The following is a 15,571-nucleotide window of genomic DNA, read 5'->3' on the forward strand; positions in this document are numbered from 1 at the left end:
TTATGTACAATACACTCAGCGATCACTGATCCCTGACTGCTTGTACGTCGCTCTCCTCTATGACACGCGCTGTCACAGGAGGCTGAGCGAGTGGAGCAGGGAGGAGAGTTCAGCCTCCTGTGACAGCGCGGGCTGTCTCCGCCCCCACACCGCTCTGCTGGACTGTGATAGGCGGCTGAGCGTTGTGTGGGAGGAGAGACGCCGGCCGCTCACAGCGCTCTCCTCCCGCAACGCTCGGCCGCTGCTCTGTGTCCCAGCAGGGAGGAGAGAAAGCAGGGATGTGCCGATGTATCGGCAGGAAAATGGCACTTTTGGCATTATGCCAAAAGTGCGATTTTCGGCCGATGTTTCGGTGCATCCCTAATAACAATACAAATAATGATAAGACAAAAATATTATATATTAGGGATGCACCGATACCAAGTACTGTAGTCGGTACAAGTACAGATACTTTTTGAGCTCCAAGAGTAGACTAGAGAAAAAGTAAAAAATTAGGAGGTGGCTGTCATGTGTAAGGAGCACACGGAGCTCCCGGGATTTGTACATCTCTGTTATAATGTATGATTTTGTTTTTATAAATATATATAAGGGAACACTTCATAAACATCCATACTTACCTCCAATCTTATATTTTCTAGTATTCAATTGTTCTTATTTAGATTATTTGTATTGTTTACATATACAATGTATATCTTCTCTATAGCCTTGATGAAGAGAGAATCCTAATAGCTCCCAAAACACGTTGATCTGTCAGGAAATAAACATGTGACCAATGCCGGGGGACTGGACAAAACCGGGTTTCCTGTCCCATGGGACGGTCATTTCCAGATCTCATTGGCTGAGAATAACGGTCATTTGTTAAAAATAAACATCCTAATCCTGATGTTGTAACTTTGTGAATTGAGCTTATTCTGTGTCATTTGCTCTACAGCATGCAGCGTGGATGTAATAAGCGTGATTTTATTTTATGACACAGGTTCCCGTCAAAGGAGACATGTATCATCTCTGTTTATATATTGTGTCCCTCCATCTGTATACCTCCCATTACTTTCCATGGATGAGTGTTCCTTCTATAATCTGACTCCAGCTGTTACAAAAACATCTTAATCATATATTATAAAGGGACGGGGCGAGGCTTTGCGCTTACAGCAGTTATGCGTGTACAGTAATTAGATAAATCAGACCGTTCCCCCAAACATAAAACTCTGATGGCAGCAGCTGGTCCACTCATGTCACTGGCAAACCATAGAACCAGATCTGTGACCCGCAAATGTTCCCTCCCATAGAAGAGGACACTCATGGCTTGAGGGGACAACACAGTGTCTTCATGTAGGGGTTGCTTGATGAGCTGTGCTCTCTTCATCACATGCATGACATGCCCTCATTTTACCTCCTTCTATTCACAATCAGCACAATGAGATCGGCAGCGGGGACTTAATGACCAGGAAAGTCCCGCCACCCCGCTGCGCATTTCCAGGTCCACATGAAACCCGAACGGTGAACCAGGAGCTGCGCAGAGACAAGCGAGGTGGCAGCTGGGAGCTGCAGAAGACAATCGGGGGCTCAGCTTGGCATGTACTCCCTGGGCACTGGATGACATTGTCCTGGCACCCAGAAAGTGTGTCACATCCAGGGCCGGGTCTAGACTGTTTTTCTCCCTAGGCAAGACCAGCTACTTGCACACCCCAGCCCCACTCCCGCGGTGCAGCCCCCAATTCCCTCCCCGCGCACGGCCCCATTATCCTGCCGTATAGCTTCCGCAGGCGTCGGGTGGGTGTGAGCAGTCAGGAGAAATAGCCAGGCTGCTATTGGCTATATCAATCTACAATAGCCAATAGCAGACTGGCTATTGAAACTCCCCCACTGAGCAAAGGAGCAGACCTGACAGAAAAAATTGTCTCTCAGTTCCTCTCCTCTGCTCAGTGGGCGGGTACAATAACCAGCCTGCTATTGACTTTTATGGCACCGAGGGGGGTGAGTGGTCGAGGCTGCGCCCTAGGCGGCTGTCTAGTTTGCCTAGTGGTAGCGCCGGCCCTGGTCACATTCATCACCCTCTTACCACCACTCAGTCAGTATTCCTCATTCATAGCAGTAGTAAAGTGTTGGGGAGCCGCCCATCATCAAAAGGAAAACATTTGCTCAGTATATAGCACAACAATTTTCTTTCAATGAAGGGCGGCACTTCACTGCTGCTATGAATGATGTTCACTAACTGCTAGGAGAGTGAAAGCCTGCATAGTGTATATGGGTGATTTAACATTTGCTGCAAGTCTATACTGTACACTGAGTGGCCGGATTATTATATACACCGAGTGGCCGGATTATTATATACACCGAGTGGCCGGATTATTATATACACCGAGTGGCCGGATTATTATATACACCGAGTGGCCGGATTATTATATACACCTAGTGGCCGGATTATTATATACACCGAGTGGCCGGATTATTATATACACTGAGTGGCCGGATTATTATGACCACCTGACGTTTGTAGGCAAATTAGCTATAATTTGGCGCTGAAGTTGCTAGAGGGCCAGACCATTATAAATAGGGAAGCGGGTTGGTTACCACGACAGTAGAAGTGATTGGGAAGATTCGGGGAAACAACGCGATGTAACAGCCTTTGAGCGTGGGATGATTGTTGGTGCTCGGAGCCATGGAGTGAGTATCAGCAAAACAGCAGAATCCGTTAAATGTTCAAGAGCAGCTCATTGTTAAAGTGTTTAAAGACCGGACTGTCAGCCGAAAATCTGGGTCTGAGCGTGCGAATTGTGGCCGTCAGCGACTAGTCAATGTTAGGGCAGAACGGGGGAGGGGCAAGACTGGTACAAGACAACAGAAGGGCAAAAGCGCCGTGTCAGATTCCTCGCATCACCTTTCACCATCTCGTGGAGTCACGAGGCGGCCCAACGAAGTACTGATGGGGGGGTCATAATAATCTGGCCACTCAGTGTATATCATTCCATTGTAGGGACAATATGACAGGGGATATGACATAGGAACAATCCCCCTATCTTGTACGTGGGCTAATTAACCAACAAGAGAACTGGTTCTGCCAACAGGGGCAGGTGAGGCTCTCTCCCGTTATCACTATGTGTTTGTATGTACATTATCTGTGTTCCCTCCCCCTACTTACAGTGATTGTAGCCATATTAGTGCAATGAGAACAACACAGTTGAGTATTGTCCATGATACTTTTTTGTTATTTGCACTAACCAGGGCCGGATTTTCCACAAGGCCAACCGAGGTCCAGCCATGGGGCAGCAGGGGTGTGGAATTCCTATCTCCCGACGCCTGGGACATGTAGTCCTGGGCGTCTGGCAGCTAATTGTTTTCTGCAGTTAGCCCTGCTTTGGTCACGCAGGGCTAAAATGTACAGCGGGAAAGCCACAGCTTTTTTTGTACAAATGATCTCGGCGATGCCGCTGGGGGTGCCCTTCCGTGTGCACCTTGCTTTATAGCTGGTTATGAGTTGATGAGCACGTTTTCCATTCGTTTTGCTTGTTTGATTTGGTGCAGTGATACACTGGGGGTCTCAGCTGCCGTGCGGGGTCCCTTGTGTGTCCCTGTGCCTTTAAAGGAGGTTGGGCTGCCTCCTGGCGAACCTGCACCCAATTTTATCTTTATTTACATGTGCTCCAAGATGGAGACTCTCATAGGTTAGGAGTTAGGACCACACTACACAGAGGGGCCTTGGCGAGGCTGTGCGGCTTTCATATATTCTGCAGAAGACGTGTATCTAAATCTCTGTTTTTAAACTTAGCGGTTAGACAGGTTTTCTTTTGCATGCAGGCTGGCGAGTGTGCTGGGAAACTTTTTGCTGTTGTACTGTATAAAGCCCTTCCATGTGCACCTTACTTTAAAGCTGGTTATGAGTTGATAAGTGTGTTTGCCATTTGTTTTGCTTGACTGATATATATGGCAGACATGAGATGTTATAAAAGAGAATTGAAGGTTTATTGATTGCACATCTACTGACATAAACCCAGGAAGATGTTTTATATCTACAGAATTATCGCGGGCACATAGCATGGCGGCCACCATCCACAGGCATGGTCACTCCAGTGATAAAGGATGCAGCATCTGATGCCAGGAAAGCAATCGTCCGGGCCACTTCCTCCACTCTGCCACCCCGCCCCAGGGCGTGCGTCTCTTCTGTGTGCTTCAGGAACTGCAAGAGGAGAGAAGGAGCTGGGAGATCAATGCCAAGACACAAGGAGAGAAGGAGATGAGAGATCAATGCCAAGACACGAGGAGAGAAGGAGATGAGAGATCAATGCCAAGACACGAGGAGAGAAGGAGCTGAGAGATCAATGACAAGACACGAGGAGAGAAGGAGCTGAGAGATCAATGCCAAGACACGAGGAGAGAAGGAGCTGAGAGATCAATGCCAAGACACGAGGAGAGAAGGAGCTGAGAGATCAATGCCAAGACATGAAGAGAGAAGGAGATGAGTGATCAATGCCAAGGCTCGAAGAGAGAAGGAGCTGAGAGATCAATGCCAAGACACAAGGAGAGAAGGAGCTGAGAGATCAATGCCAAGACACAAGGAGGGAAGGAGCTGAGAGATCAATGCCAAGACACGAAGAGAGAAGGAGCCGAGCGATCAATGCCAAGACACGAAGAGAGAAGGAGCCGAGCGATCAATGCCAAGACACAAGGAGAGAAGGAGCCGAGAGATCAATGCCAAGACACGAGGAGAGAAGGAGCTGAGAGATCAATGCCAAGACACGAGGAGAGAAGGAGCTGAGCGATCAATGCCAAGACACGAGGAGAGAAGGAGCTGAGAGATCAATGCCAAGACACGAGGAGAGAAGGAGCTGAGAGATCAATGCCAAGACACAAGGAGAGAAGGGGCTGGGAGATCAATGCCAAGACACGAAGAGAGAAGGAGCTGGGAGATCAATGCCAAGACACGAGGAGAGAAGGAGATGAGCGATCAATGCCAAGACACAAGGAGAGAAGGAGCGGAGGGATCAATGCCAAGACACGAGGAGAGAAGGAGCTGAGAGATCAATGCCAAGACACGAGGAGAGAAGGAGCTGAGAGATCAATGCCAAGACACGAGGAGAGAAGGAGCTGAGAGATCAATGCCAATACACAAGGAGAGAAGGGGCTGGGAGATCAATGCCAAGACACGAAGAGAGAAGGAGCTGGGAGATCAATGCCAAGACACGAGGAGAGAAGGAGATGAGCGATCAATGCCAAGACACAAGGAGAGAAGGAGCTGAGAGATCAATGCCAAGACACGAGGAGAGAAGGAGCTGAGAGATCAATGCCAAGACACGAGGAGAGAAGGAGCTGAGAGATCAATGCCAAGACACGAGGAGAGAAGGAGCTGGGAGATCAATGCCAAGACACGAAGAGAGAAGGAGCTGAAGGGTCAGTGCCAAGACACGAAGAGAGAAGGAGCTGAAGGGTCAGTGCCAAGACACGAAGAGAGAAAAGAGCTATGATAATATTAATAACAACAAATCAAAAACATTTTTTTTGCATGGTCAGTGACTTATTAGATAGTGAAGACAGGATGACCTCCCCGGAGACTATTTCGTGAGTGTTCTCATATTCCTATTCTCACAGGTTGTCTTTAAATTTCACAGCGTGGCTCCTCCCTCTTGGAGAGGCACCACAAAGATGGCTGGATTATGAGGCTGGAATGTGATTGTTAGCAGATGGTGGAGGCCACGTTCATAATCACAGGGAAGCAAATACTTTTCTTGGCACTTGTGTACAGTCCTCAGAAGGCTCGGTACTCTCTCTTGGATCCCAGGCCTGGTCTCTAATCAGCATCCAATAACAGCCAATCATGGAGGTGCAGTACAAGCCACCACAGTGTGCTTCACATAATCCAGCTACAACATTGGAAGGTTTGATTCTTATTTATCATAGACAGGGCAAGCTACTCCAGCCACCTACCTCCTGGTACTGCTCTTCATTCATACCGGCCCGCTTGTGAACTTCAGTTACTATCACCCCCGGACTGGAAGAGAACCAGAGACATTGTCAGTAGGAGCATGCGGGAGAAGAATGCTTAATAAACTTTCATGATCATTCTTTAATGTCACCCTTCTTCCATGGCCAGAAGGAAGGCATCCAGAACAAAGATTTAGCCAACTGAACTCAACATAAAACAAGACATCTTCCTCACTGTTTTAAAACTGATCTGATGCTGTAGGTAAGTCTATCTCTCTCTCTCAGGGCCTCTCCTCTGCTTTGTGGATGGAGTTTCAATAGCCAGCCTGCTATCGGCTATTGCAAATCGCAATAGCCAATAGCAGGCTGGCTATTGTGCCCGCCCACTGAGCAGAGAAGCAAACCAGAGAGATAATTTTTTCTCTAAGGCACGCTCCTCTGCTCGGTGGGCGGGGTTTCAATAGCCAGCCTGCTATTGGCTATTTTAAACTGCACGCACGGAGGGGGGACAAGAAACTACAGTTATCCAGAACCCACCGATCCCCGTGGGTGCATTATAACTAGGAGTGTACTGTAATTACATTCATTTTTCTAGTTGTTTTTGTCTTTGAGAAACAATATAAAAAATGCACATTGATGTGCTCTGTACACATGCCGATGTACAATGCAAAGTGCACCGCAATGCACTTCACAGCATGATCTTGGAAAGGTTTTAAAAGCTTGTTGCATGTGCCCATCAATGCAAGTCTTAAAAGAGATTCCCGCACCCTCAGGTGCCATTGAAAGGTCACTGCAGCCTTACAAATGACCAATCACTACCTTCATTTCACCTTTCCCGTTGGCTCTGATCTATCGTGTTACTTTTACATTTCCAGTTTGCCTTCCAACTTCCTGTCCATGTAATAAGGAATTGAGCTTGAATATTGAATACAGGTCCTTATATTCCCACGTGTCCTATCTGAAATAAGCCTGAAACAGAATATGGTTCAAACCTGTGCCATGAACTCTTCAAGATCTCTTGGGGCAACTACACCAGGAACTATGAAGACTATATGACTGTGACCATCTGGTAGCATATGTCATCCTGTATCTTGTTTGGTATAGTCCCTACCATCCCATATTTGGCAATGTGTTTGGATTAGTTATGCTGTTAAAGTGTTTCTAATGTCTGCTGACCAATTGTGTATGTGCTTCCTGTTAAAGGAGAACTATGAGGGGGAGGGGCTTTTCACTCACCTCATAGTTCTAGCCGACCTGTGACAATGAGACTGTCACAGGTCGGCTCAGCAGATCGGGAGGTGAGCGAACACATACCAGGTTCGCTCACCTCTCGATCCTGTCACGGCTAGTTACCCTAAGGAGAACTATGGGGAAAAGCCCTGACCCCACAGTTCTCCTTTAAGAGTTATTCTTTAACATTCATGTATATATTGCACTATCTATTCCAACAGGATGTATTTCTTCTAAAAGAAGGGTCTTTTGTCCATGGTGTTAAAGACAGGAATGTTAATTTCTTACCGAAGTGTGTCTTCCATGGAGGGAAGAGGCGGGGTTGGTTTCTTACCATACATAGCGTTTTTTTGTAAGTCTTAAAATGCTATGTGTACAATTGTGATTGGTTTTGGAGAAGTAACGTCACTGGGTTTGTTCTCATTTTGGCTTATAAAAACTGACTCAGGAAGCTAATAAATTTGAATATAAGTTGCGGCCTTTTGTGTTCAATACCTTTATTCCCGAGATCTCGTATTGCAGAGCAAGTTTGATGGAGTTTTGGACGGCAATGGCAGAAATCGCTCTAACACTTCCTTCACGGTATAAATACCTCTGTTGTAAGCGATGCAAAGGGGCCCCGCTCCTCGGAGAATATCCCTCACAAATTGTGCTAATGATGATCCTCATTATCCCGCCGTTAAGATATGTGGTCTTGACTTAATTCCACAACAGTAACGGTGATCATTGAAATGAATTTTCGGAGGCGGAGTCATGCATGGAATGCTCTCTGACCTGACGTCAATTTTTATACTGGAAAAAAATGTTAAAAACTTTGCTTTCCTTTGTAACGTTTGAGTCAGAATGTTCTACACTCGGCACACACCTTGGACTTGTTTTGCAAAGACAAATGGTGGTAATGACCTTTTCTTCTGTTTGGGTTTTTTTTAATCTTTGTGACAAGCTGAGAGACTGCTCCTGGGCAAACGCCTCTCACTGCACACAAGAATGTAGAATTTGAAGTCAATGGTATAACAATGACTGATGGGCCTCTTGCAGCGATGGATTGCAGATGTCGGCCAGATTGTAACAATCAAGTCCCACAGCAGGTTGTCACTTTACTTGTTACAATTGCTGTAGATTCCTGTAATGCGATATTCTGAACTTCCCAGTTTTCGCTTTAGAAATCCTATGATTGTAAAGAGATCTAATCTGTAAGTCACTTAGCAGGAGAGCGGTACGGGCTCTCCACCTAGTCATCATTCATCTGAGCTCGTCAACGTGTGGTCTTAACTATCACTACTGTCAATGCTATCAGTACTTCCCTTCCAGCAGTCATGCCTCAGTATGGATTGTCAGACCATCCGGGAGGAACATCATTCAGCTTATGTCCCAGAACTCAGGACTCTCAGTTCCATCTAATGGCCCTCAACACTCAACCACTATACCCCCATACCAGCAAACTCTCTCTGTGGTCTCTGATGCCAAGCAAGAGATTCTTAGTGTATTTCATCAGCCAATTCCCATAGCATGTTACCAACATTTTTTTTAGATCACTGAACTCAAAAGGAGGACTATGAGGGGAGTGCTTTTCACTCACCTCATAGTTCTAGCCGACCGGTGACAATGAGACTGTCACAGGTCGGCTCAGTATATACTGAGCTTAGGGTGATGGGAGGACGCTAGTTTGTGTCCTCCCGTTACCCTAAGGAGAACTATGGGGAAAAGCCCTGACCCCATAGTTCTCCTTTAATATCTAAGGAGGAAGAAGCTGGAACCTATGTTAGCCATGAACAAGCCATTAATTAGAGTTCTTTATACCACATACACTTGGCATTCCTTTAAGAGGACATCAACAAGATCCTGAGGGTTATTCACAAAAGGGTGAAGGGTTTGGAGAAGTGACCAATCGAGGACAACATAGCAGAAATCGGAGAGTGAGCTGAATTGGAGAATTATTCCAGTTCAGCGATGTTGTTCTAGATTGTTCCCTTCTCCGGCCTTCTTCTCCGGCCTTCTCCAAACTCGTCACCCTTCTGTGAATGAACCTGCATGCCGTGTGAAAGCCACTTCACTTCCATGGTGGATGGCTGCGGTATGTCAGAGGTCGCCGGCTCCACATTGGACTGCATGGCGTTGGTGTGGCAACACAAAGAGTTACAGTATATGGGCATCAGACTAAGAAGTAAGTCTATTGCTATCAGCTGCTTTCTGGCAAATGGTTTGCAGCAGAGATGCTTTTGCCTTGCTGTTGTTCACATTCGCCATGATCGATATGAGGGGCCCTCCCACTGAACCTATCACAACAAACATGGCAATCAATACAATTAAACTTATGCTTTAGGATTTCGGTCAAAACTCAAACATTGCCATCCAAATCCTTTCACAAATGTATGTCAGAAATAAAAAAATATCCTTTACAATTCTACTCACCAGACGGCATTGACGCGGACCTGCTTACTGGCCAACTCTGGAGAAAATCAAAAACACAAAATGTGATTATAATGGGAGACTTCTAATACATTGCCCGTCCGACCAAACACTATTGTCCACTATGTTTGGCATCATGTCTCACTGCATACAATCTTAATCCTCATGTCCCATCGCACTCCTGACCGGAAAAGCCCAATGCAGCCGGGCGGGTGCAGCAGTGACAACGGACGCCTCCGCAAAGTATGAATGAATGGAAGTAGTCACTCGCACTCCAAAAGTAGTAAAATCAACAATGTTTATTGACTGTGGTGATGGCTTAGGAGATGTGTATCACCACAGTCAATAAACATTATTGACTTTACTACTTTTGGAGTGCGAGTGATTACTTCCATTCATTTGCTGCATATAATGTTCTTAAGCAAATCAGTTTTTTTAATCTGTTGAAAACTCTCTTGTCCGGACTTCCTGCCAGTTACAGTATTTCCTGTAGCAGTCTGACAAAGTTACGCCGCAGCCTCACAAATTAAGCAGCAGCATTGTCAGCCTGCCAAGTGGACTCCTTCAGCTGCTGGCTGGGCCACCAAAATGATCCGCATATGCTTCCTGCAGAACCTGATAGACAGCCTGAGGACCAAAAACAGGAGTCTGTGCTGCAGGCTGACAACACCAAACAAAAACCCCCATATCTTATATCCTACTTACCGAGAGCGACACATCTGGTCATGTGATCCACCGCTGACTTCGACATGCAGTACGCCAGGACACCTGGGAACTGGAAAACAAATGGGGAGATTTGAAAACCCTGACACGTGGCTTGTCACTCTTCCTTAGAAATGGACATTTTGGAGCTCTTCTCCCATAGGAGCACAATTTGTACCAGCAATAGGGCAACCTTTGTAAAGTTTGCACATGAATAAGAGGATGCCAGTATGGATAATCTTTGTTTTGTCATTGCTTTATCTCCTTGATAGTGCTCTTCATGAATTTACTACATGTGGTACCTCAATATGGGGGTCCTGTGCATTCCTCCACAAAATGGAGATTAGTATTGGTTTGCAAATTAGGGAACTTGCTGATCCTACAGCTTTGTCTAATCATCATTATCACCACATGAATCATGAATGCCTGGGCAGATAAAATGCATCATTCTCTACAGATCAGACAGACTGACAGTTATATTTAGATAAATCAAAAATAAGTCAAGCAGCAATAATACTAAACCACTCATCACTAATTATATTATTGTTCCTTTATTACTACAATGTTATACATTTAGATCAATTGATTCCCTCTATTTCCTAACAAGCCTTAGACGATTTCAAATGACACCCCTAGAGAAACAGTGACTGCAAGGATCTCAACCCTCTGAAGACACCTTCTACTATAAGATTATTCCTCAACACTCTGAAGACACCTTCTACAATGTAACTATTCCTAAACCTTCTGAAGACACCTTCTACTATGTAACTATTCCTCAACACTCTGAAGACACCTTCTACTATGTAACTATTCCTCAACACTCTGAAGTCACCCTCTACTATGTAACTATTCCTCAACACTCTGAAGCCACCTTCTACTAGGAGACTATTCCTCAACACTCTGAAGTCACCTTCTACTAGGAGACTATTCCTCAACACTCTGAAGTCACCTTCTACTAGGAGACTATTCCTCAACACTCTGAAGTCACCTTCTACTAGGAGACTATTCCTCAACACTCTGAAGTCACCTTCTACTATGTAACTATTCCTCAACACTCTGAAATTACCTTCTACTATGCAACTATTCCTCAACCTTCTGAAGCCACCTTCTACTAGGGGACTATTCCTCAACACTCCAAAATAAACTTCTACTATGTAACTATTCCTCAACACTCTGAAGTCACCTTCTACTTTGTAACTATTCCTCAATGATCTGAAATCACCTTCTACTATGTAACTATTGAATCACTCTGAAGTCACCTTCTACTATGAGACTATTCCTCAACACTCTGAAAATTACCTTCTACTATGTAACTATTCCTCAACACTCTGAAGACACCTTCTACCATGCAACTATTCCTCAACACTCTGAAGCCGCCTTCTACTATGTAACTATTCCTCAACACTCCAAAATAAACTTCTACTATGTAACTAGTTCTCAACACTCTGAAGTCACCTTCTACTATGTAACTATTCCTCACACAGCCTCAGTTTTGATTTCTAAATGGCCAGGAGGAGAGGGAGGCAGAGACATAGGGGTTGATTTACTAACCTTATAAACACACCACGAACGTGTATACACCTCTGCAGTGTGTTCCCTCCCAGCATGATCTATGGGTGGAATCTAAACACCTTTGTAATGTGTACACACCCAGCAGGTGTGTTGTGCAAAGCCCTGAAGGAATTCCAAGGTGATGTTGGGTAAATTAGCTCTATGTTGTGTTGCTTGCGTTGATGAATGCAGGAATGTAAATGCATGAGCTAACCATTTTTGTCTAAACTGTGAAGCAGCATTATATATGCATCATGTGCATGATTTTTACATATATGGCATTAGTGGAAATATGCTTTTAGAGACTTTTTGGTTGATAAATACGTTTTGCTGTGTGAAAATCACACACACCTGGTGTGTGTGTGTGTTTAGGTTAGTAAATCACCCCCCTAACCTCAGCACTGGGGTCTACAAGACCTGCAGAATTTATATCTCAGCAGCCCGGAAGTGTGATCTGCACTAATCCCAGGATGTAACCCCCCAGATTTGATTAATATAGAAGAATGCCGATTTTGCTCAGGAACTTTTAGGGCCCCTCCTAAAATTGTAATATTCATTCATTTACCACAACAACATAAATATACATTCCCAGATGAAGAAAGTAATTTGCATGGTGAAGAATTGTGTTTGAGCACTAGGCTGTAACTAAGTCGACTTTGAATCATTACAGGAATGGAACACCGGCTTGTACTGTAGTAGTGATTGCAGATTGTTCGGAGCACAATGGTATCTTAGATTATTTATCACTGGTGAACAGTTTTGTCTGTGGCCATCTCAAGTTCCATAACCTATCCCACAGGGCCAGGAAAATCGCTAGCTAAACAATTCCAAAAGAGTTCGATTGTCAGAAGCTGCTGTATAAAGCGATTGTCTGGATTCGCCTGAAGGGGTAACCATATTGTTTGACACCAGATTTCTGTTATTCCCATCTCCCAGCACAAAGTGAATGTGTAGACAGGAGCAGTCATCAGCTGGAGGGGCACGTTAAAGGGGTTCAATGAGCTGAATGATTAAAGAGAACCTGTTAAATTACCAAATGATCCCAATAAACCATGTACTTGTAAAGAAGAACAATGAGTACCTCTCCTGCCTCTCTCGCCCTCCAATCACCACTCAACTGAATGGAACTCCCCAACTGAAGCCTATAAAGATACCAAATGGAGTGACAGAAGAGTGCCAAACCAAACAACTGAGAGTCCACGAGTATATTTCATCATACAACTGTAGACAACAATAATATTAGACAAGGCAACACGCTGAAGGGGTTCTGTGGGCTTCCCTTCACTAGGGCTACGAGAATACGAACAGTACATGAGTATTATACATCATGGGATGCTCTCCAATGCACATAGAGGATTGATAAGACCATGTCATGGATGGGCAACACGACTCTCTATAGGACTTGAAATAGGAAATTCTTACTGCCAGGGAGAACACAGGGAAAGGAGTACCGCCAGGGAGAACACAGGGAAAGGAGTACCGCCGGGGAGAACAAAGGGAAAAGAGTACCGTCGGGGAGAACACAGGGAAAGGAGTACCGCCGGGGAGAACACAAAGGAAAGGAGTACCACCGGGGAGAACACAGGGAAAGGAGTACCGCCGGGGAGAACACAGGGAAAGGAGTACTGCCGGGGAGAACACAAGGAAAGGAGTACTGCCGGGGAGAACACAGGGAAAGGAGTACTGCCGGGGAGAACACAGGGAAAGGAGTACTGCCAGGGAGCACACAGGGAAAGGAGTACTGCCGGGGAGCACACAGGGAAAGGGAGTACTGCCGGGGAGAACACAGGGAAAGGAGTACTGCCAGGGAGCACACTGGGAAAGGAGTACTGCCAGGGAGCACACTGGGAAAAAGGAGTACCGCCGGGGAGAACACAGGGAAAGGAGTAGTAGCGGGGAGAATACAGGGAAATGAGTACTGCCGGGGAGAACACAGGGGAAAAGGAGTACCGCCGGGGAGAACACAGGGAAAGGAGTACTGCCAGGGAGCACACAGGGAAAGGAGTACTGCCGGGGAGAACACAGGGAAAGGAGTACTGCCAGGGAGAACACAGGGAAAGGAGTACTGCCAGGGAGAACACAGGGAAAGGAGTACTGCCGGGGAGAACACAGGGAAAGGAGTACTGGTGGGAAGAACAAAGGCAGAGAACAACTTCTACAAAAATATTTACAACGTGTCATCTTATCTGAGATCTCCGGAGGGTGATGTCATGCTTGTATCGGATTAGATACTGATCTTAGTTAATTCTCTGCATGTCCACTTAATCCAACACATCAAAGTGATGCAGTTAACAAGGATAAAATAAGATGTATATCTGCCAAGATGTGCGGCCTCACAGAGCGGAGGGCGGCCGGATGCTGAATCAGGGGATTTAATGCAGTTTGAAGTCCAGACGTCCCCCCCATCTCTCACAACCGAAACTCCGTACGAGCTCTGCCTGGGAGAGAATGTGCAGAAGCCTGAGCCCTTCAGCCCTGATCCAGTGATCACCGCTGCAATGCTTCCTTCGAATGCAAAAATTAAAGAAATGCTTTTTTTTTATATTATCAAATACGCATTTCTTTAAATTTTGCAAAAGGTGAACTTATCCTTTAAACATAGCACAGAACGCAAATAACAAAAACATACATTGGGACATTTCATTGAGGATTGAATAACATTTATTGATCATTTCTGACTTGAGCTTTCTTTTGGAAACAAGTTAGATTGGTGGGTTTAGTTCCACTTTAAATTAACACTGAAAAGTGCATTTCAAACAGCAAAATCTCTGTGCTTATTCTTTTTTTTAGGCCCCACCCCTGATAAGCCCTGCCAGACCCAATATACAAGACATTATTCGTCTAATCCTAGGCACCTCACCATCTCTCCCATGTGACTATGCCCAGGTCTGGCAATCGGTCACATTATACTGTGATGTAGGGATAGAGGGTTGTGTCTAATCTCCATGTCCAGGGGGCAGAGACTGCGATACAAAGTATGTGCGCGATGGTTGTGCTGGGAGGGATGTGCTACAAATCTCAGAAAAGTTTTTGTAGACAGGTTTTTAGAGCAAGAGGAGTCGCCTACGGGGCTATGCAGTGAATCCGGGGTGTGTGACTCATGAAAGGAGCTGAACAAACATAATGGCAAATACTTTAGAAGGTAAAAAAAAAAAGCAGACCTGTGTACGCTGCAGATACGGATTTATGTATATAGTGGTCTGGTTGGAATTCAGAACAAAGGTATATAGAAGAAGCAGCACATTATGGGCTCTGTTCTTTAGTACATTGCATCTCACTCAGAAGACCAATAAAAGAATATTCTGAAGCCCTCATCTATATCTTGTAGAAGGGCAAAGGATGGGAGCATCACAGGTTTAGAACAAGTCCAGTAAAGGTTTATTCATCTTAATAATAGATCAGAAGATAAATCCAATGGGGGCTCAGAACTTCATCGGGGTTGAGTGCTGGCAGAGATGGGAGATAATACCCACCTCAACCTGACCACCGAACTATCACATTCTCAAACAAATCATCCCCACACAGCTCCCTCCTCATGTATCACTGGCCCCTCCCCTTTTAGATCGTAAGCCCTCAGGGGCAGGGCCCTCCTTTTCATCTTGTCTTGAATTGTATTGTGATTGTAATGTCTTCCTTATATTGTAAAGCGCTGCGCACACTGTTGACCCTACAGTATATAAATCCTGTATAATAATAATAATATTGGACAACATTTGCAAACAAACCAAGGTTGGAATGGTAGCGGTGCAGGTCACAAGTTTGA

General features: G+C 45.3%; 1 protein-coding gene across 1 annotated transcript in view; it reads right to left on the minus strand.

The window, feature by feature from the left end:
- Positions 1–4,006: 4,006 nt before the first annotated feature.
- LOC108796658 (dihydroanticapsin 7-dehydrogenase-like) overlaps positions 4,007–15,571 on the minus strand; it is a 20,949-nt gene continuing 9,384 nt past the window's right edge. The window contains exons 3-6 of the mRNA XM_018568155.1: positions 10,261–10,330; positions 9,559–9,595; positions 5,920–5,983; positions 4,007–4,174 (exon numbers count right to left, since the gene is read on the minus strand). Of these exons, the coding sequence (XP_018423657.1) occupies positions 4,016–4,174; positions 5,920–5,983; positions 9,559–9,595; positions 10,261–10,330 (330 nt within the window). The 3' untranslated portion in view covers positions 4,007–4,015. The remainder of the gene's footprint in view (positions 4,175–5,919; positions 5,984–9,558; positions 9,596–10,260; positions 10,331–15,571) is intronic.

Source organism: Nanorana parkeri, unplaced genomic scaffold (genome assembly GCF_000935625.1).
Source record: "Nanorana parkeri isolate BGI_ZX_2015 unplaced genomic scaffold, ASM93562v1 scaffold1147, whole genome shotgun sequence".
Classification (NCBI taxonomy): Eukaryota; Metazoa; Chordata; class Amphibia; order Anura; family Dicroglossidae; genus Nanorana; species Nanorana parkeri.